Source organism: Electrophorus electricus, chromosome 15 (genome assembly GCF_041902795.1).
Source record: "Electrophorus electricus isolate QZ-2024a chromosome 15, ASM4190279v1, whole genome shotgun sequence".
In the NCBI taxonomy this organism is placed as follows: domain Eukaryota; kingdom Metazoa; phylum Chordata; class Actinopteri; order Gymnotiformes; family Gymnotidae; genus Electrophorus; species Electrophorus electricus.
In genome coordinates this window covers 10,581,495-10,602,779 of record NC_137511.1, presented here as the reverse complement: position 1 = coordinate 10,602,779, position 21,285 = coordinate 10,581,495, and the positions used below count along the sequence as shown (strand labels likewise).

Genomic DNA, 21,285 nt, shown 5'->3' with positions numbered 1-21,285 from the left:
TAACCAGACTTACCTTAATGAATCTTGCAGAATCAAACCAGTAGTAAAAATGAATGAAAAGTATGATATATGGGTCTATTGTAATGAATGTCTACTGTATTGCCCAGCTTTATCTTTGATTTTGGTATATTTGTTAAATGCAATTTTAGGAGACCAATTGAACCTACTGAGTCAATGAATTTGTCTTATAGGCCTTACAGTTACCTCTTCTCAATTCAAAATACTACCTCATTGACAGCATACCCATTTTGGGCACTTAATAATCTCAGTTTATAGATGTGTTGTTTTTTTTTTTCTATCAGACATATATTATGTTCTGATGTTTATTTTAAAAATAATTTTACTAATAAATTCAAGTCACAGAAATAAGCATATGCTGATAAGGATTATTTACTTGATATATGAACATTAGTTTTCTCAACATAATATCAGTTTTATCACACATAGATGTTCATTATGTTTTACATCGTCTTTTACTTGCTTAACAGTTGCGTCAGACTACATTTTAAGTCCAATGAGCTTAACTCTGACACAGGGACATGTACCATAGAACAGCCTGCTCCTTATGCCCTCTGTAAAACTCAGCATGGCCAGCTTTCACTTAAGACTAGTTACACTGTTAGCATCCTGTGGGTTTCACCTAGCCTGTTGTTTCTGCATGATGGGATGCTCCTGTACAGAAGACAGATTTGGAAGGTAAGTGGACTGGGAGTCTGGCAGATGGCTAGTAAAGACTAAAGGTTTTAAAAAGTCAGTGTATTAGCTAGGGTGTTTAAGGATGTTCTGCCAGCAATCTGAATGCTCCGCATTCACGGTTGAAACAGGTTGATAAAATTGGTAGAGGGATATTGTCTTATCTTTATTTGGTACAATCAACAACAAAAGAAATATTTTTAAATATTGTGAAATTATTAAATCACATTTATTAGGCTTTCAACTAATCTGTTTCTTAATGCCTTGCAGAAGTAAAAAAAATACGATTAATGTTTATATATTAGTATATAATAATGTTTATAATTAATATTATTAGTTATAATATATTATATATTCTAATTAATGTTTTATATATTAAGTACATGATATATTGAATGATATGCAGTATGTGTTATTTCTAATGTATCATCTAGATCTTTATTATGCATGGAGACTGCTTTGGGCTCTCTACCCCAGAACATTCCAGGAGATTACATAAAATTCAGAATTGAGAACTCAAATCTGACAGAACTACCCCAAAAGGCTTTCAGCACAATTAATGCCTTAGAATCACTATGGCTGAACTTCAACAAAATCACCCTGATGAATGTTAAGAGCCTCAAGGGCTTTCATAATCTGACAGAACTGTGACTGCAAGGAAATAAACTGAGATTAATACCATGGACATCTTTCCAGGACACACCCAGGCTTAAAATCCTAGACTTTAAGCACAACCGTTTAGACACACTGCCAGAAAATTTGCTGCACCACCTGCGTACACTGACCTGTTTAGATTTATCCTTCAATCAGCTTACCGTTGTTTCCAGTGATGTCTTCCTCAGCTCTCCCCGCTACCACCCAATGACCCCTGGCTGTGTGACTGCAGACTCAAAGGCTTTGTTGAATTTGTCAACTCCATCAGCTTGCCCTTCATCTTGATGAACCCTTTTCTGACTTGCTCAGGCCCAAATGCCAGGGCAGGAAAAAATTTTCATGAGCTGAAGCTGACGACTTGCCTGAAGCCAGAGACTGCCACGTCACAAGCAATCATCACACTTCTGCTAGGGACAAGCACTACATTGAGGTGTTCATTGAAAGCAAGGTCTGATTCGATGGTAGAATGGAACTACAGTTTAAAGACTATCAGAGGATTTATAGGTAAAGCAACTGGTCTCTGCTGCCATACTGACACAGTTTACTAAAAAACACAATGAGCTTAAAGATAGTAAGACAGCTGTGACCCACTTTCACTTATGGATTATAACAACAGCAGCTTCTGAACCGAGAATCACTGCCAAATAATATATTTGTCTTTATGTTTTTCAATATGTTATTTCCAAGTATTTCCAAGTATTTGCATTTTTTTTGTGTGTTCTGCATGATCAAAACAGACTAGCTTTAAATGACACCGTTCTTTCATCATAAACATACCTTTGTCTTCTTTCTCTTGTTCTTGCAGCACAGTCTCTCAGTTGCAGGTGAGTGAGGACACCATCAGCTCAGCTCTGTTAATCCCCTCTGTTCACCTCATTGATCTGCACAGCCAGCAACTTGCCTGGAACTTCTTCTGTTGGCATCCATCTTAATGTCCTCTCCACAAACATCTCCTTCCCCATGCGCCATCCAGTGGCCTCTGCTGAAGAGAATGTTTATGTCAGCATGTGAATCGCCAAGCAGACTGTGGATGGCATTACTGTGGAGTGGAACGCTGTGACAGAGAACCCTGCTGATACATGGTTCATGGTGCATTTCAGTCGCTACAATTCACAGAAGAAAGAGATGCTCTATTTTGGCGCGGGTGTCAACAGCTTCTTGGTAAAAGATCTGCTACCTGCCATGAAGTACGAGGTGTACGTGTCATTTATGAACCAGCCGACTTGACAGGAGCATTGTATTGAACCGGAACAGTGTGGGCGACTAATTCACATCATTGTGATCGTTGGTGCTAGCCATCACTGCTGGTATGTATGTCTGCACTAATGACATCAGGGTCAGTTGCTTTGACCACTGTGCAGGGTTTTGCGAGAAAAGCAGGAGAGAAGAGAAGGACTTAAAGCAGAGTGACAGGCACGGAACGTTCAACAGTCTGCAGGCCACCGGTGACAACAGTGTCTGAAGATGACAAGAAAATGAGAAGGAGCTCTGAAGTCAAAATGCAAAAGAGCTTTCTCTGCCATACATTACAAGGAATCCTGGCAAAGCATAGTGGAGTGGAAACAAGAGTCTTGACTTAATATTACTGACTACTAGCTGATGAACAAACACTCCTCCAGCAGGTGCTGATTTGTAAATATTTATTCAAAATAATACAAAGACAATAAAAAGACATCACAGAAATAGACAGACAGGTGAAATATATTCAACATTCAATTTCAGCACATCATATTAAACCTGGACAACATTTGAAGATAAGTGTTACATGAGGCATGTAAATTTAACATGCAAAAATTTACTTCATTACAAGAAGTGTTCACAAGAAGCAGATCATTTATATACCCATGTTGGGAAATCTGTATTCCACCAATTACAGTAGTTCCCCATCTACCATTCTGAAAATCAATTGTCTTGTAAGTACAATATTACTAGACATCTTTTAACTGGACCCAAGTCAAACAGAATCCTACACTGAACGTGTGAAATATACAGTTCAAGCTTGTGCAAAACATTGCCTAATTTATATGATATACACAGACAGTCTTTCTGAAGCAATGCAAGGCAAAAGTGCAACCGCAAAGATTGCTCATACTGGTAAAATACGCAGGTGAATGAAAGCAAAGATGACACAGAGCACAAAACAAAAAAGGGATACATTAACAAACTAGGTATGAATTAGAAGAATCATATTTTGACAGAATATCTATACTTTAGTTAAGTTAAAGAAGTTGGTTCTTCAGTTCTTTCAGTTGATTAAAAATGAGCTTATGAATTATGAAGGACGGGCAAAGGTTTTTCAATGTACATCCTTCCTGCATACTTCTGCTGCTGATGTCCAGTTAATGTAAGTTAATGATTAAGTGCTCAGGTAGCAACTCCATCATTACGGAGTTATGGGCAGCTTTACCACTCAATAAACAGTAAATAACATGATTAAGCTTGGCATACAGATCAAAATCAATAATAAAATGTTTTACATAGTCAATACAGCATCAAAACAAAATAAAAACACTCAACTTTAAACAGGATTATAGCTGTAATGGCTTTGTTCAATGGCTAGACCTTAATGTTAATTTTTTTTCCTTTATGCTTTTTCTGTTCAATGTATCATTTATACATTATTTAACACAAGTGAGGGCAATACAGCACAGAGCTACTCAAGAATGAGAGCTGTTTTCAAGTTGCCTAAAGAACTTCTGAAGTGCTATAGTGTAAGCTGACTGTGCCTTAAATATTAATCACACAAGAAAACACTTATTTTAATTCACATCATAATTCTATTCTCTTTGTGCCTGCCACTAGATGTGTCCTCCTCATATGAAAATGTACAGTGGTCATTTGACTGGGCTTTCATTTCTTGATATAGGCATGATGTAAGTCTGAAAACCTGTACCCATAGAATGCAAATTTTAACTTACTTTATGGTTATTTTTTTCCTCCTCTACTCTATTTTGTTATGTAATTATAAATATATGATCATGCATCATTCATAAAAAGTGGAGGCATAACCTAAGTTGGCACCATTCATTTTCCTTAGCCAGCAGACATTTTGCACAAAACTTGCAGCAGCTCTGAAGTAGTGCACATCTATTCCATTAATGCAGTGTGTACTTCAGTCAAAAAGACCAACCTGGCAGCTCTAATAACCTCTATGCTAACCCAGGGGCTTCAGCAGTTAGCATCTTTCCTAATCCACTGGCCTCAGTAGTAATAGCCCTGGTTTGCCTCTATGATTTTCTGCTCCAGCTTCTTCTTCAGCTCGGTCACCAGCGCCGAACTAATGTTGCCTGCTTTGTTCAGACCTCGCCTGCTTTCTGGATGGATGCTACTGAGGGTTCTCTGGCTGAAGCTGCTGCTGAGGCTCCTGGAGGTAAGGGAGCCTGAGACTGTGGGTACAGCTTGCTGGTGCTCACTAAGCTTAGGTTTGGTCACTGGTAGCTGAAGTAGGACTGGTGCTTTGGGTGGTGGTGACTTCAGGCTGGAGCCATTTCTGTTTATGTTGCACTTGGAAGTGTTGCTCTCCACATCAACCGTCAAGAGCTTGTCAGGGCTTTCAGAGTGTCCGAATGGTTTGAAAGTGAGGTTGTGCTGCTCTCTGCGTTTACGGCGTATGACACGTCGGGCTGGCAAAACCCTGTTAGATTTTGTGTTGCGCATGTACATCACTGTGGAGATCATGACTGTGACCACTACCATCACACTTATGACCGCAGTCACTATGCCCAGAGCTTTCAATGGATTGTCTCTACTCTGCAATAAAAAGTTTGTCATGGGGCCAGTGAGTTGATTCTGAAAAAGAACACAAAAAGTAATATAGTTCACAATAACTACAGTGAAAAAAAGAATTTTGCCATTTTGATTCTAAGATGGAGGACACAGTAAACTAACAATGCCTGTGAGGAAGCTGGAACAGATTCAATTTTTTTTCTTAATTCAAATAAGCCTTTGAGACAGGTATATATCGTCTGAGGCACTTTAACTGCAAGGCCTGGATTCAAATAATCAAAGTCTGCATCACAAAAGCTTTCAAAACTAGCTACTTTCAAAAACCTCCCTCCCAGTAAACCGAGTTTCTAAAAACAAAACAAGCTTTAAATCTACAGTATATTCTAAATAGTAACTCATATTTAAAGCCAAAATGTACACTGCACAAGCTAACATCTACCAAAGTGTACTTCATAGTAACACATGAAGTCATACACACACACACAGGGACAGACAGAAGTCCCAGTGCAATGGCTTTCTCGCTCTCTTTATATATATATATATATATATATATATATATATATATATATATATATATATATATATATATATATATATATATATATATATATAGTTTATGCTAGGCATTTCAGCATTGTAATGGGCTTGGGTGAGTCAACAGCTACTCTTACCGCCTCGGTGAGGTCGATCTTCACCACAGCAGTGGTGATGAAAGATGGGGAGCCTTGATCTTGCGCTTGTACCACAACAGACCATTTGCAGTCTTTCTTCCTAGTGATGTTCTGCACAATCTCCATAGACTTGATAAATGGTTTTAGCTTGATCTCGCCTGTGCTACTGTTGATGTCAAAAACGTTTGCAGGGTCTGCTTTCATGATGGAGTACTCAATGACATTGTTGGGTTCTTCTGCATCACCATCCACTGCCTGAATACATAAAAACAAAGCCAAATACTGTGTCTGAAGGTATCAACAATGCAGCCAAATGCATCTTCTAGCCAGCAGGACAGGTGGCTGTCCACAAGACAGAAGAGTACAGTAATGATACACATTAAATACAATAAAGCTTTTTAGCAGTGGTCTGAAAAGTAGGCATAAACAAGAAAATCCTATGAAAAAAAATGTACATGCTTGAAATTACAGACTTAATATACATTTAAAAATATTTCTTGGTCATATGCTAAAATTACATTTTTGCATCTGTGTCAAATGGCAGGGCTATTTGCTCAATTATTTTAATAATACAGTTAATACAAATAATGAAAATACTACATTAGTAGTGACAAACCTCTATTTTCACAGGCGCACCGATGATCATGATCTTTTCTAGGAGGTTTTCATTGAATTCTGGAGGATGGTCATTTATATCCAGCACAGTGACAAAGACTTCTGCCATGCTGTATTTACCCTCAGTGTCTTCAGCCTTCACATAGAAATTATACTTTGAATTCAATTCAGCATCCAAAGAGGCCCATTGCTGTGTATAGATGATCCCTGACGTTGGGTGTATAATAAACCTGGAACACAGTCAGTCCAAAGAATACAATTAGCATCAATAACAATTGTTTATTTACGTTACTATTTAACCCAAGGAAGTAGCTTGTCTGCAGTAGCTGGTGACTTGGGTCCAGGACATGAACAATATTGATTTAAATAAAGATTCAACTTATGATGCAGGCTTAATTCATGTTCGCGAAACTAGTACATAATGAATAATAATTGGGACCAAAGAATTATCCTAACTAGTCTACAAATACGCAACTACCAAATTCCAGAGATCGGAATATAGAACACGCAAACACGGGTTTATACTCACAAATAAGGAAGGTAACAAGATACATGTGGAAAGTGAGACAACACACAAATGGATAGACTCAAGGTGAGAATTGACATGATTGGGGCAGAGCCAGAGAAGATTAAAAAAAAAAAAGCACAGGGAAGGAACATAAAAGAAAACAAAGAACCAAGTGGTGAATCTCTCCACGTGGAGATTGATGATAACAAGAGAGACCCTTACACCATGGCAATGCAACACAATTAAACAGTCTTTGTTGGCTGCAGTGAGTAATTCGCATGATGCTTGCATTGTTGTAAAGGATTAAAGCACTTTTGTAAGTCGCTTTGGATAAGAGCATTTGCTAAATGCTATTAATGTAAATCTAAATGATTAGACACCAGTTATGTGCCCACACATGCATACACATATGCTTTCAACCATCATCTGTAAATAACGTACTTCTGCAGTCTAGCCATGGATTCATTACACTGGACAATTAGCTGTCCATTTGGGAATTGACTAAATTCATGCACTGTGCACCATTAAGACTACAGACTGCAATAGCACTGTAGAAAATTAAATTTAATATTAGGCAGGCCTATGACTTGATCAGCTGTTTTGCCTTGATTGATCTGACAGTGTTCAGCTGGTGAAAATTAATGAGCTGCTTTAAACTTGTGAGCTTTCGCACATTTCCAGCACGCCTTCCATGCCAGGGATGTAGTGAGGCATACATTAACAAGTTTTTGCATTTGCAGTGTACTTCATGCTCTTGTCTATATGGCTGTCTTCTCATTTCCAGCTGTCACTTTGCATGTTAATTGGGCCCTGACTCACAAAAGGAGCCTAGAGAAGCTATTATTATCCGAGCAATCCAATTATGGGGTTAGATAGCATGTTTGCTTCAGCCTCCAAGTAAGATGTTTTTGTAGGAGAGATCTGGGTCAACCATATAGTGAAGAGTTTCTTCCTACAGCAGATAGCCCAAATTGCCAACATATCACATCATCCTCTCTGAGCTAACCAGGTGCTCTCTAATTCTAAACGTCAATATGGTTGCTTCTGACTAATGGTAGATATCTTCACTCTCTCCCACATGGACAGATGATGTGACAGCATTATACTTTATATTGCCAATAATATATTAAAATGCCACTGTCAAACAAGCTGATTTTTTTTATCCTTAAGAACTCCTGCATGAAAGCATTCCAAGTAATTAAAAAAAGCCAGCCATTGAGAAATATTCCACTCTGGTAATGTCACTGAAACAATGAAGAATCGATTATTTTGTATCTTTGTGCTACAGCCTTGGGCAATTTGGCACAAAAGCACATGCAAAACACCACACAAAATGCAGATTTCACTACTTTCTAAATTGCATTTGTTGCCAAAGTATCCAGTATCAGGTTGTGTGGTATTAATTTCAGATTAATTTAAGTGGTGAATTGATCATTCTACCAAGCCTGTAGGATGTTATGTAAAGTTCAGATGTCCCTGTTATCATCTTTTTCATAAAGATGAATCACAGCTTTAGAGATAATGAGATTGCATAAGCCTCAATCAAGTCTGTGTGATTTACAATTCTTATATGATTGGAAAACAGTTGAAGAATCATTCCTTTATTTAATGTCATTAAAGTGTTAGTTAGGTAAAGAGGCCATGTTAGCTTTACTCACAGGTTAGCCCCTGAGCCATAGATGGAGTATTTCAGTTCTCCCCACAGCCCTGAGTCTGGATCTTTGGCCTGAAAAATAAATCAACAATCCTATACAAATCATACACAAGTGTAAAATACTAATTTCATATAATAACCATAAAAATGCATGTAAAATATTATTTGCTACAGCAAAAAAAAAAAAAGGGGGGGGGGCATTTCTGTCTTATTCTCTAAATGTAATCAAAGTAGAACTATCTTTAGATAATTTATCAAAAGAGATTATCATATACAAGCATTTTTAAGCAAGATTGAATATTTGGTGAGAGTACATGGTGATATAGATTGGTTGGAGTGACTTGGGGATAACTGCTGTCTAACTCAATTAAATTTCAGGGATACTGGAAAACATTTATTGTTGCAAATTTGGCATATTGACATAACATTGACACTCCCTATGACTAGGAGGTAAGTGTAACAGAAGCACATCATTTTTGTTTATTTGTTGTTTTGGGGGGAAAAAACCTTAGAGATTACATTGCTATCAGCCACACAATGGCTTTGTATATGTACAATACCAGGCCAAATGTTAAATACAAAAAGCGTATACCATGCTACTCCTGCACTAACATTTTCAATCCCAGACATTCAGTTCACAGGCCTTGGAAATTACCCTAGAAATGGACTCTTTTGCACTCACAGTAACAGACACAACAGTGGAGCCTCCAGGTGAGTTCTCAGGGATCCGGGCCATATAAAACTCAGAGGAAAAATGAGGAGTGTTGTCATTTGTGTCCAGAAGATGGATTACAATGTCCGCTGTGGCACTGAAGTGTTCTGGTGTATCAATTTCGACTGCTAACAACTGAAAAACATTAGGATAGATAAACCTTTGGCTTGGATCTTTTCAATGATCAGTTTTCCTTTTATTAGGTGGTTCTACAGCAGTATGTTGTCAAACTTTAATATTGTATATATTTTTAATGGTATGTTAAATATAAACTTGAAAAACAATTATCTTTTGTATAAAAGTCTAAGAACTTTACTTGGAGCCAGAACTGTTAATTCTATGCACATTTATTTTTTTAAACTTTATACCTTAAATGCTAAAAAAGAGTATTTTTCATAGTCCATGGCAGTTGAATTCTCGACAATAATGGTAACTTGAGCTTCATTAAGAACGGTTTGAGGGACCACGCGGAGAACTCGACCCGGTCCTATCAGACGCAGTCTAAACTTTGCATTTGCCCCCTAAAGGAAAAAAAAAACAAAAAAACATTCCAACATGACATAATTTTCCAACTGAGTTTAAGTGATAAATGCATACAATAAGTCAATTCAATTCAAGGCAGCGTACAGCACCAAGTACACCTTCTCATTATCATTGTAAAAATAAAGGTCAGGCCAATGGGCAACAGCGATGAAATAGTGCAGAATTGAAAAGCACAGAACATCTGAGAGCAGTCCAAATGCAATCACATAGTGATATTCTGCAGTACAGATAATTGGGCTGCCAAGTATAAATATAGATATAGATATACTGCATGAACAAATGTCTGGTGTATACTGTAAGACCAGAACTATCTGTTTAATCAATTTCAAATAATTCACCAAGGAAGCTTAATTGCATATTTGCTTTTGTTTTCGCATAAAACATAGGCTGTTTTATCGACAGACCTTTCAGTAATGTCAAAAGCTCCTAAATGGTGGCAAATTGTATAGTCCTGATTTAAAGAATGAATCCAAACATCCATACATGAAGTCAGAACAGAGTCAGCACAGTTTGGAGTTCATTTCTCTGAAGAGTTATGTCTTGAAATGTGTGTAACTGGCAAGCCATTCCAAAACCTAGACTAAAATGTTAAAACACATGTTGCCCTGTCAGCCTAGTAAACTTGGAGTCTTATCTTTGTTATGGAATATACACTCTAAAATAAAAACAATTAACAAGAAATAAATGTTAATGCTGGCCACAACCTCATTTACATAATGGAATAATCTCTTTTGCAGTAAAATGAATGACTCCAATTATTAGCCACATTACCATATTTTGGGTAAACTTGGGTGTTTAAGGAAAATATGTCAAACTGTTTAAAGGTCAAATGCTATTAAAGTTGTACATTTTTCATTTAAAAAAAAAAATTGCCAAAAGCTTTATTTTTATGTTACAGAAGGCATAGAATTATGCCTTTTGGAGGTCTATGGGAAGCAATTTGTTTGCCCTGTCTGTAACTCTAAAAACAAGCATTTGACAAAAACAATCCTAAAACTATTTTAAACTACTCTCTACTCTGAATGTCGAATAAAAAATATTTTTTACCAATGACATTTTCTTTTAAGTTACCTGGTCAGAATCATTGACTGTGATCTTCAGTCCTCTGAGTATCTCCCCTTCAGGTGGGTGCTCATTCATGGTGAGCTCAAACAAGTTCTGCAGGCCATTCTCACCATAAAAGGTAGGTGGATGATTGTTAAGGTCCACCAATCGGATGGTCACCATGGTTATGGCATAGTCGAACAGCTGGTCATCTGGACCCACTTCTGAGGCCTTTTTCCAAGACAGAAAACGTTTAACAATCTTATCTTTTTCATAATAAATTTGTTTTCACTGTTGATTCCACAACACTGCATTAAAACTGTTTAAAAGTACCTTGACTTTAAGTTCATATAATTCATTTCTCAGTTGGACAGGGTATGATGTCAGAGTGATGCAACCAGTCGAGCTGTTGATACTGAAGGAGCCATCACTTCCTGATTAGTTAATTTTAAAAAAATACAACAGATTTATCATTTTCTTTGCGCTCTTGACCACGACAATGAATAAAAATTTAATGCAAGTTAAATAAGTATTCAGTGCATAAAAAAACAGATCATCTACATCTTAAATGTATGATCATCTAGATCTTAAATGTATGATAGGACAGCAGTTGGTGGACACCCACTTTTGCAATATGTGTGAAGAAGAAAGCAGTCCTACTTCTTACCATTCACAATAGAATAATGGATAGGGTTAGGGTCACCTTGATCCCCATCTTTGGCAAACACAGTAAATATCTCTGCTCCCTGAACACATGGGTGTCCAAGCACAGGTGAGTCAGAGGATCATATGGCCGCTAACTTATTTGATATACACATCAAATAACCTGTCAACTACTCTAATCTAAATTTCATGGTGTTGGCAGCTTTTAAAGTGCCTTTGTAATATGTTGGCTAGCACTTTTGTGCAGTAGCTTCTACTGGCCTCCAAAACAACACTGCTTGTACACCTTATTGATTTTGATCTGTTGTGCAAGACTTATTGCTATACATCTACATACTCATTAATGAATTCACATAACACAGGGTTATATGCAAGTATGTTTTATGAGACATCATACATGAATTTTCCTTCCCCCTCTGTGTTATTTAGAAAAACATTATAACTCACAGGGACTGAGACTTCATAAACATATCCAAAATATGGTGTTCCCATGAAGATAGGAGGAGAGTCCTGTGCATCCAGGACATTGATAGTTATGGTGGCCGATGAGGTCATCACTTGAAGTTTGCCATTATATCTACCGCCACCATCCTGAATACATGAATAAAGTTATGTGACTAAATCATCTTTCCAAAATAAACTTATAAAAAATATAGTTATAAAAATATTATATATATATATATATATATATATATATATATATATATATATATATATATATATATATATATTAATGACCAAGATGTGGTGTAACAAATGACATGATGATTTTAAAGAGGACATGAAGTTTAACTAAAACACAAGTAAGCTAACTTAAACTAATCATTATAAGCTCATCACACTTCAGGCTTCTTTCTGAGCTAAAACTTTCTGAGCTAAAAGACTTTTTGGAAACAGTTAAAGCACAGTATTAAAAAAAGATAAACAATACAAGGCTAGAGTACAAGAATAGATTATATTACATTATTTTAGCACATCTAGGTTGTAGCAAAACTGTCATATATTGGCTAGTCTCTTTCTGATGGCATTAGGTCAGGAGACCTCTTTCACCCTGAGCATGGCATGCAGAGGATTTGCATTGTGTTTATGTTGCAACACTACTCACCTTGGCAACAACAGTGACAAAATGCGTTTTAGAGGTTTCGTAATCAAGTGATTCACCAGGTTTGATGCGAAGAATGCCACTATGGCCATCTATGGTGAACTTGGTATTAGGAGCAGTCTGTAGGAAAAACAAACAACAAAACTAAATAATTCAATGCAGTTACAGTTTATACCAAGTCCACCAATACTGACAATGTTCATAATTTTTTTTATTGTTTTTTATGTACTATCTACATAAATACTAACACTAACTCCATTTCAGCTATCTCATTGTTAACTCTAGAAGCTTTATGTTTCCAGAACACTTTCTATTACATGTAATGCACCAACCAAGCACCCATGTGGTTATGAGCATCTGATTACTGCTATGTGCACAGCAGAACCAAGCATGCAGTGCCTTGCACTGCATGGCCATGAACCAGGCTAAGATCTCAGTACTTTTCTCAAATGTAATTGAAATATAATCCAGCAGAGTAGCAGTACATTTCCTGATTGCCCCTTTGCTCTGCCATTCAGCCCTGCTGTGTGAGAAAGGGAATTATGATAATCCTGGCTTCTGTGCAAGGCTGATCTGGGCCTGTATTTCACTCTCCTTTCCACATTGTGTGCATGCTTTTGAGATTGGGAGTTCACAACAATACTAGAGTGAATAAGCAGTGTCAAATAGGCAGTGTCAAATGGCCAGTTTGAATGGCCAGTAAAAATTTAAATAAGCAGAACATTACTTTTTTTGTTACCATAGTTTGAGCATTGACTGCATTGGCGCATTCTGATTGGTATGTTATGCACTGAGCAGAATCATATGTGAAGGAAACATTTACATGTACTTAACATTTTAATAAAGTCAGAGTGGTTATCTCACAATGGTTTTTACTAAAGCTACTGTTTTGGATAGTCATGTGCTGGCATTTGCAATTAAAATTCTATGATGTATCCATTTTTAAATGTGTAGTATCACACCTGTAAGAAATATGTGACACTCCCTCCAGCACCCAAGTCCTTATCCACAGCCTCAACTTTAAAGATGCTGCTTCTTGCTTCAGTATCCTTCAACACAGCAAAAAAACTGAATGTTAACAACATTGCACAGTGCTAATTCACATAAGCAGTAGTAAATGTATGTACTACCAGTACCATCTTTTCAATAGTGTAGTGGTGGTGCAGTATGTAAACCCCAGATGACTACACATAGTGCCTTTCTAATTGCACCATAACAAATAGGGCAGGAACCAATCAACAACAGCACAGTATTGTCAGGGGCAATGGTGTCAGTGCAGCATAGCATGGGTAGAATCCTGCTGCTCACTTCAGGTATGCTGACAATGAGGGGCAGGTTGAGAAACTCAGGCTTCTCGTCATTGGCATCTGAGACAAGCACCTGCACTTTTTCAACCACCTGAGGAAACAAAAACAAACTATTAATTTATAACCCACCTTTATAGAAAAATCAGTCTCTTCAGTGGGGCTAAAAACTCTCCTGTCTCTATAGTCAACATCATTAGCTGCAATGTAAAATAGAAGTGAAAAAGTTTTTTTTTTTTTAAAGAGCAAACACAATCAGTTGATAGATGAGCATCAGTTACACAAATTGTAATTCTGTTAACACAAATTAAGACATATCATTGTACTGTAATCATTTTTATCTACAGTACTTACTTCATATTTTACAATAGGATTTATTTAAATAAACTTGGTCATATTTTAATTTGGGCCAATTTTCAGCATAGAGGTAGATGTTTTAACATATGCCCTCTTTAAATGTTAAAAAAAAATAATAATTTAAATACCATAAAAATACTATTCAATACAAGTCAGTACAGGACATTATATCTATATAAACAATTTTAAAACTTTTAAAAATCCCCAAACATTCTGACCATAAAGAAGTACTGAACAACAATATATTCATCAACATTACCTTATTCCTTCCATCAGTAATGCTAACAAGCACAGCTATGTCATTTTCAACCTAGTTGAGAAATAAGATACATCACCAACACATCAATTAACTAAAAAAGTCATTCAGACAACTACTAAGACATTAAATATAATCACTGATACATAAACACAGCCGAGTTTGTGTGGTATACTAATTGCAACATCCTTGTAGAATCCTTGTAGATGTGGCTCACCTCTCTGTCAAGTGCTTCAATCAGAGTCACCTGGCCGGATTTGGGGTTGACCCTGAAGTACTCTTTAGAGCCTTGGTCAAAGGTCAGGCCATATGTGACACTGTCAGCCTCAGGGTCTGTACCATTTAGAGTATAAACTTCAGTTCCTATAGAAGGAAAATCATCATGTAAACATCAGTAAGAAAACAGGACCAATGTTTTTCTTTGGGATATCAAAATGTATTTCTTAGCAAATTATGCTTTTGGGTCTCCTTGACAAATGATGTTGTGACACACTCAAAAAATCTACTCTTAGCACATATATCACTGGAAATATCAGTTGCCGCAGAAATAATCAAATGATCAATATAATCAAATGGCAATATTTAATCATTTATGGGGACATTTTTATTAAAAACATAACTCCTCTATAATTTTAAATTGTCCACCACCCCCTGACCCTGTTAACCAGTTAACCAGTCCACCAATTGTCCACCACTCTCCAAGCCTGTTAATCTCCCCATTCAGGACAAAACAAACAAACAAAAACATACAGATAAATAAAGTTTATCCAGTATGGCATTATAGTTATATGTTATGTCCCATGTACTTAGACAGCTGATTGACTCCAAGACATTTGATCATTAAAGTGAACAAAGTGATTATTGAGATGTACTGGAACTGTGATAACGTGGTTTCTTTATGACCCTGAAACCACTGGGAGTCAAACATTCACACCTTACCTTTGAGAGAGCCCAGACATGCATCATGTACACCCTACAGTGTTAGTAATGTTTGCAAAATCGTATTCTATCCCCTCAGAAATATATCCAAGGCTTGTGCCATTCTATCAATAGCTGACAGAAAAAAACATATATAAGCTTTTTCTGTCAAGTTGACTGGACTTCTGCAATGCTCTTCTCTCTAAGATTTGGCTATCCCCAAAACTGTGGCTATGGCCCTAAGCTGTCAAATTCCCTGCCTAATGACCTGAGAGCTAGACACATTCATTAGGAGACTCTTTTATTTATTTATTTTGTTTACTTATTTATTTTTAAGAGCTTTATTTATATAGCACTATTCCAATGCTCAAGACTGTTTTGCATTCATACAACAAACACGCTAAACACAATTCATAGTAAAAAAGACTAGCAGGTACACAAAACTTTACATTCATACACTGGAGCAGTGACAGCATAATGAAAAGCAATGAGTATTTTGCAGAGTTTTAAACGAGGATAGCAAGAAGGCAATCCAACAGATTTTGGTAGTGAAATCCATAGTTTTGTGTAATGCTTTGAATATAATAAGAAGTACCTTAAACAGTACAGTACACTGTGAGTAACAGGTAGCCCATGAAGACTCTGAAGGATGGGAGTGATATGGTCCACTCTCCTAGTAAGTGTGGATCCTAGCAGCTGCATTCAGTACTTATTGTAACCCATTATGGGATTTAACAGGAAGGCTGGACTAAAGAACATTACAGTAGTCTAGATGTTACACATGCATGCATCTGCATCTGTTTGGCTGAGGAATAGCCAAAAACATGCAATGTTGCATAGATGGAAGAATGATGTCTTACCTATTTGACTAACGTGTTTTAGTGTTTGAAATCAAAGATAACTCTTGAATTGTGAATATTATTAGCCATTACTTTTGTTCTGACAATATTAATACTAAACCCAAATAAACTTTAAAAGTTGTGATTAAGTTGATTATTAATTAATATTAATGAATTGACAATTACACTATACATCTTTTCAGGACATGATTCTGATAGAAGGTTACTCCTTGTCACATGCTGTACTGCCTGCCTAAATATTCCTAAAAATACTTTTTGTTGAAATTTACTAGGATTACTTGGTGACTTTATTTCTTATTAGCATAAATTATCCTGAACATTAGCTGCTCATTTTTTGCTGAAATTGTCTTTACTGAATTGTTTTGACATGCGGCATGTGGGCTTCCTAACCCATACTCAAGGTCATACACTGTGCTCTATTGGCCTTAATAGTATCTGGGTTCCTGGTTCTGTGGTTGGTATCTCTGATCTCCTCACCGAATGTATCCTTAGTATACCTTCCTCCAATTCGCAGCAAAAACAGTTGACTCTAGTTGTAATGTTAAGCCTACTGATCCTCATACTCTACTGATCCTCATGCTCCTCATCCATATTCATAAGTACATGGGTGTCAAATGCTGCTAAGGATACCAAATACGCCTCCTTCATAGGCTCAGAATCCTGTTTATGATAATCCCAAAAAACATTTAAACCCCTTACTTGAACCTCTCTCCCCACATTCACTTTAAACAACTCTTGACTACATTCAAATCCCATGTTGTTTCTCCAGGTCACCTTCCTGAGATTCTTTGTCCCTACATCCCATCTTGCACCCTTAGGTCCTTGGACAGCTTACAGTGCCACACACCAGGCTATCCTCAGTGGATGGCAGGTCTTTCAGTGCTATAGTGCCTGAACTTATGTTCACCTGCATCTGATTATCCTTGATTGTTCTAGTTATTTTAGCCCTGGGTTTTGTCTTCTAGTTTGTCAGTTATTCTGTAATGATTTCAACAGGAACGAGGCAAGAGGCAGAACACAAATGCAGGAGGCGGTTTATTAAATGAGGGAATTGCAAATACAAAGGGCAAAATAAACAGAGGCAAAGGGGTAACATTGAGGGTAAAATAATACACGACTGGAGTAAAAGGAAAAGCAATGGCAATGACAGTACTAGGAGCATGATATAAACATAACTGAAGGAACTTACCAAAATAACTAGAAGACAAAACCCAGGTCTAAAATAACCAGAACAATCAAGGATAATTAGATGCAGGTGAACATAACAGGAACAACCAAAACACAGACTGAAACTGAGGAACAGACGAGGGGCAGAGAAAACAAAACCAAGGAACGGAACTAGGACGTAAAGGAAAACAAAGACTTGACAGGGAAATCATAAAACAGGGTGGCCAATCATTACAGGAATGCACCACCTCCATCTCACTGTGACCACTCTTCTAGTCCATATCTCAGATCTCAGTGGAAAAAGTTCATGCAGTATTCTTCTTCTTCTTCTTCTCTCTACATCTTCCACCCCATCCCCTTGTTTTGTAGCATACCTTATAATGTGACCTTGGGTATCAGAAAGTTGCTGTACAAATAAAACAATTTTTATTTTGCTACTTTGACATTATAGCTTTGTAATTTTGTACTGCCACTGTTTTTTTTTTTCTTGACTATTTTTTTATACATGTTGTCAGTAGTTTTATTCTACAGTTCCATTGCATTTAGGGCATGGTTACAATGGTAATATTGTGCATATTTGTAAGTTAGAACCTTAACTCAATACAATAAAGTGAATGTAAACCTGACACAGCTGTTCTTAAGATTTTGTATAATTTGGAACTGTATGTTAGACACCACAATAGAATGTTGGGCCAACCAATAGAATGTATTCTCTCAAATGTGAAAAACTCTCTCACACTGCAAACATTTCAAACTTTGGAATTAATTCATAATTATTAATGGTTTTAAACTTCATCAGTCCTTTTCTCTGTAAATGTAATAGGACAGAATAAACAAAAACTCTACTATTTTAAGAAGCCCCTATGCTGAATGTACTCTGATTATCTAAGTAACTCTGAAAATTATTTTTTCTTCAGTGACACATGATTTGGTGAAATAGAACATTTACATTATTAAAAACATGGGTCCAGCCTGCCTTACTTTTCTGTAACATTGTTAAGATGCACAGTGATGTTCTAATTTGGGTTTACTGTGGTATCAACTTTAGCAAGTTATTTTGTGCACTATCAAGAGTTATATCTCATAATGTCTTTAAAGTTATTTGATTTGCTAGTAGAAAATGACTGACACCTATCTGAAATTGAAGCACCACCTTTCAAAAAATGGAGGGACTCAGAAAATGTTGGTGGAGCTGCATTGCCAGATGATGCTGCCAGTTGGAAATCAAGATGGTGAATTTAACTGGTGAATTTAACTGGTGAATTTAACTGGTGAATTTAACTGGTGAATTTAACTGGTGAATTAGCTCAGTATGTGTTACACCAATCAACACCTTCCTTTTCATCAACACTTTATCATCCATAGACAGCAGAGTAAAGTCACATGTGCAGAATTGGCCTGCACAGTGTCTAGTTTGTTCAGGGGCTGTAGAATTACACACAAAGTAGTGGAAGACAACATTCCTCTGCATGTAACCTTCAACGCGCAAATGGAACATGGTTCAAAATATAAAACAATAACATCTAAAATTAAAACCTGTTTATAAGAATAAGATGTATGGCAAGTCCAACCCAGAGAGAAATGTTATCTTTCTAAAGTGGCATTACCACATGACTAAAGTACACAGATTAGCAAGGGATTCCACTAATTATAGCTTTCATATACAACTGACAGAATGCATTAGCATAATGCTAATCTCAGAATAATGGCACTCATCTGCAGACATCTTATAATGTTCCTCTGGCATGTATATCACGACGCATCTGCCACTACCATGAAATGTTGAATCTAAATACACTGTCAAATTGATTCAAGGGGTAATGTTTTTCAGTTGGTTTGTTTTTATGCATGCACTCACCAACTAGTGTGTCTTCAGAAATGCTAAAAAGGGCCATGTTCCCATCTGTGCTGCTGGGTCCTTTATCATAGAAGTAAGGAGCGAAATCTGATTGGCCTGGAAGAGTGCAAATATCAAAATTATGTTTCATATGAAGGAATACCATGTCGTGCAAGAATGATGGGCTAGGGTGGGAGGATCTTGCAAAATATTTTTTTAAAAACTACATTCATCAATGGTGACACTATAGCCAGTTTATATGCTAGACAGAAGAAACTGTCTTAGAAGTAATTAGACCACAAATAGGACTACCAACGTAGAATATAAATTACATTTTGTTTAATGGTATTAAATTATTATTAAGAAATCAATATTTCTAAAACTCTTACAGAAAAATCCTAAAAAGTAATTCATTTGCTATACGAGCAGGTAAGCAGAACTGAGAGGAATGAGTTTGTGACAGAGAGAAAAATATAACAACATTATGGAGGAAACTATAAAGCAAAGTATGAAAACAAAAATGTTAACAAAATGCAGACATGTATACACAACCAGCAGTTCCTACACAGATGCAATCCTGTTATACACAGCTAAATCTCCTATAAGAGTGCTTTTGCACTGTGGATTTCACAGTGCAGATAAAGGATTACCACAGCTTCATCTTGCAGCCGATAATTACCTACGCCCTCCTTCCAGAAGATTTCACAAAAAATGAGGGTAATTCACTCACCCAGACTGATTTGAAGAAAGAGGAAGAGAAAAGAGAGCTGGTGTCTGCATGGGAATTTCATCGTGTGACCAGGCAGTGTGTAGAGCAAAGTTGCGCGTGAAGAGGTGGGTAGAGAGCGTGCCTTTCTGGCTATGTCTTCCAGATGGTGCGGGAGGTAGCAACACCTTGTGCGCTAATCCAGTGACGCTTGTGCAGATCCTCAGCGGTTGCCCTGATCTGGAGCTCTTCACGCTGCCTGGTGGTGACTCAGAGCGAGACCTGCACTCCAAAGATACCCACCAGCACACATGCAGGCCACAGCAGGTGGGAAAGGTCATTAAAAACGTGTACAACACATACAGTTGAGTCAGTGTGTTTCTCTTGCATAAACATGGGTTCTATAGACTAATAAACAAGGTGTTGTCCTTGCTCTACCTCCCGAAACATGATTTTTAATATACTGACATTTACTGATTCATGATGATTAATAAAACAAGAAAACAGCAAAGAATGGTGGTTTCCTATGGTTTCCCAGAATATAACCTCAATATAGCCTCCAGATGTTCCCAGTTCATCTGTTGGCACTAGTATGACTTAGGGTTCCTTGAGGTCACAGGTTCCTTTGACAATAGTTTCTTGGTCGTGAAAAGTGTGTTATAGACCATAACATGAATATTTAGGTTTTTAATTTGAATGGGAAATAGTCACAGAGGTGTATACAAAACATTATATTTAACGATCAGAGGTTAATTTCAAAATGAAACATATATCACCGAACTTCCCAAGAGACATTCAGTTTGGATAAACTCACTTTCTTTAACTAAAGTCAAAGAAAATGAATCTCTTTTCAGATTTAGAATTGAGGATGTGAACTGGGTTATAAATGGTCTCTAAAAGCAAAGGAAGGGATTGATAAACACACAAAACTTTGTTGTCCTGAATGCATTGCTCAGGAACCAGGATCTTAAACCTCTAAACAGTTCCTGTTTTATTCTGTTTAAACAATATAGTCAACAACCCTCCTATCTTAGCTGAATATGTAGGATCACTATGCACTTGTGCATAAAGAACAGTAAAATTGAACTAAACTATGTATCTTTGAAAATATAGCTTACAGTTAAAAAACATTGTCTTTATAAATTTCTCATCATGGTTTTAAAAAGTGTCATTGTGACCTCTATTAATCACAGAGCTGAAAGTAAATGTGCCATTCCAGTTTGGCAAGGCAACAAGTATGAATCATCTTGTGAAATTTTGTTATAAATATCATTCAACTTCAGATCTCTGGTCAA

The 21,285-nt window shown here is 36.8% G+C and overlaps 2 protein-coding genes across 2 annotated transcripts; one reads left to right on the top strand and one right to left on the bottom strand.

Annotated features, from left to right (window-relative positions):
• Positions 1 to 538: 538 nt before the first annotated feature.
• Positions 539 to 3,993, top strand: lrit2 (leucine-rich repeat, immunoglobulin-like and transmembrane domains 2). Its single transcript, XM_027027569.3, is given in 6 exon segments — positions 539 to 696; positions 1,128 to 1,558; positions 1,561 to 1,851; positions 2,158 to 2,227; positions 2,229 to 2,633; positions 2,635 to 3,993. Coding segments are annotated over 6 exon segments (1,533 nt in total). The 5' UTR covers positions 539 to 565; the 3' UTR covers positions 2,840 to 3,993.
• Positions 2,973 to 20,558, bottom strand: LOC113588407 (cadherin-related family member 1a). Its single transcript, XM_027027573.3, has 17 exons — positions 20,015 to 20,558; positions 19,306 to 19,401; positions 14,720 to 14,865; positions 14,506 to 14,556; positions 13,894 to 13,983; positions 13,548 to 13,634; positions 12,589 to 12,705; positions 11,931 to 12,074; positions 11,488 to 11,566; positions 11,154 to 11,254; positions 10,848 to 11,051; positions 9,602 to 9,754; positions 9,204 to 9,368; positions 8,526 to 8,593; positions 6,361 to 6,589; positions 5,745 to 5,999; positions 2,973 to 5,136 (listed from the first exon to the last, which is right to left on the bottom strand). Exons 1-17 carry the CDS (start codon positions 20,073 to 20,075, stop codon positions 4,549 to 4,551), a joined length of 2,634 nt encoding a protein of 877 aa, XP_026883374.3. The 5' UTR covers positions 20,076 to 20,558; the 3' UTR covers positions 2,973 to 4,548.
• Positions 20,559 to 21,285: the final 727 nt, after the last annotated feature.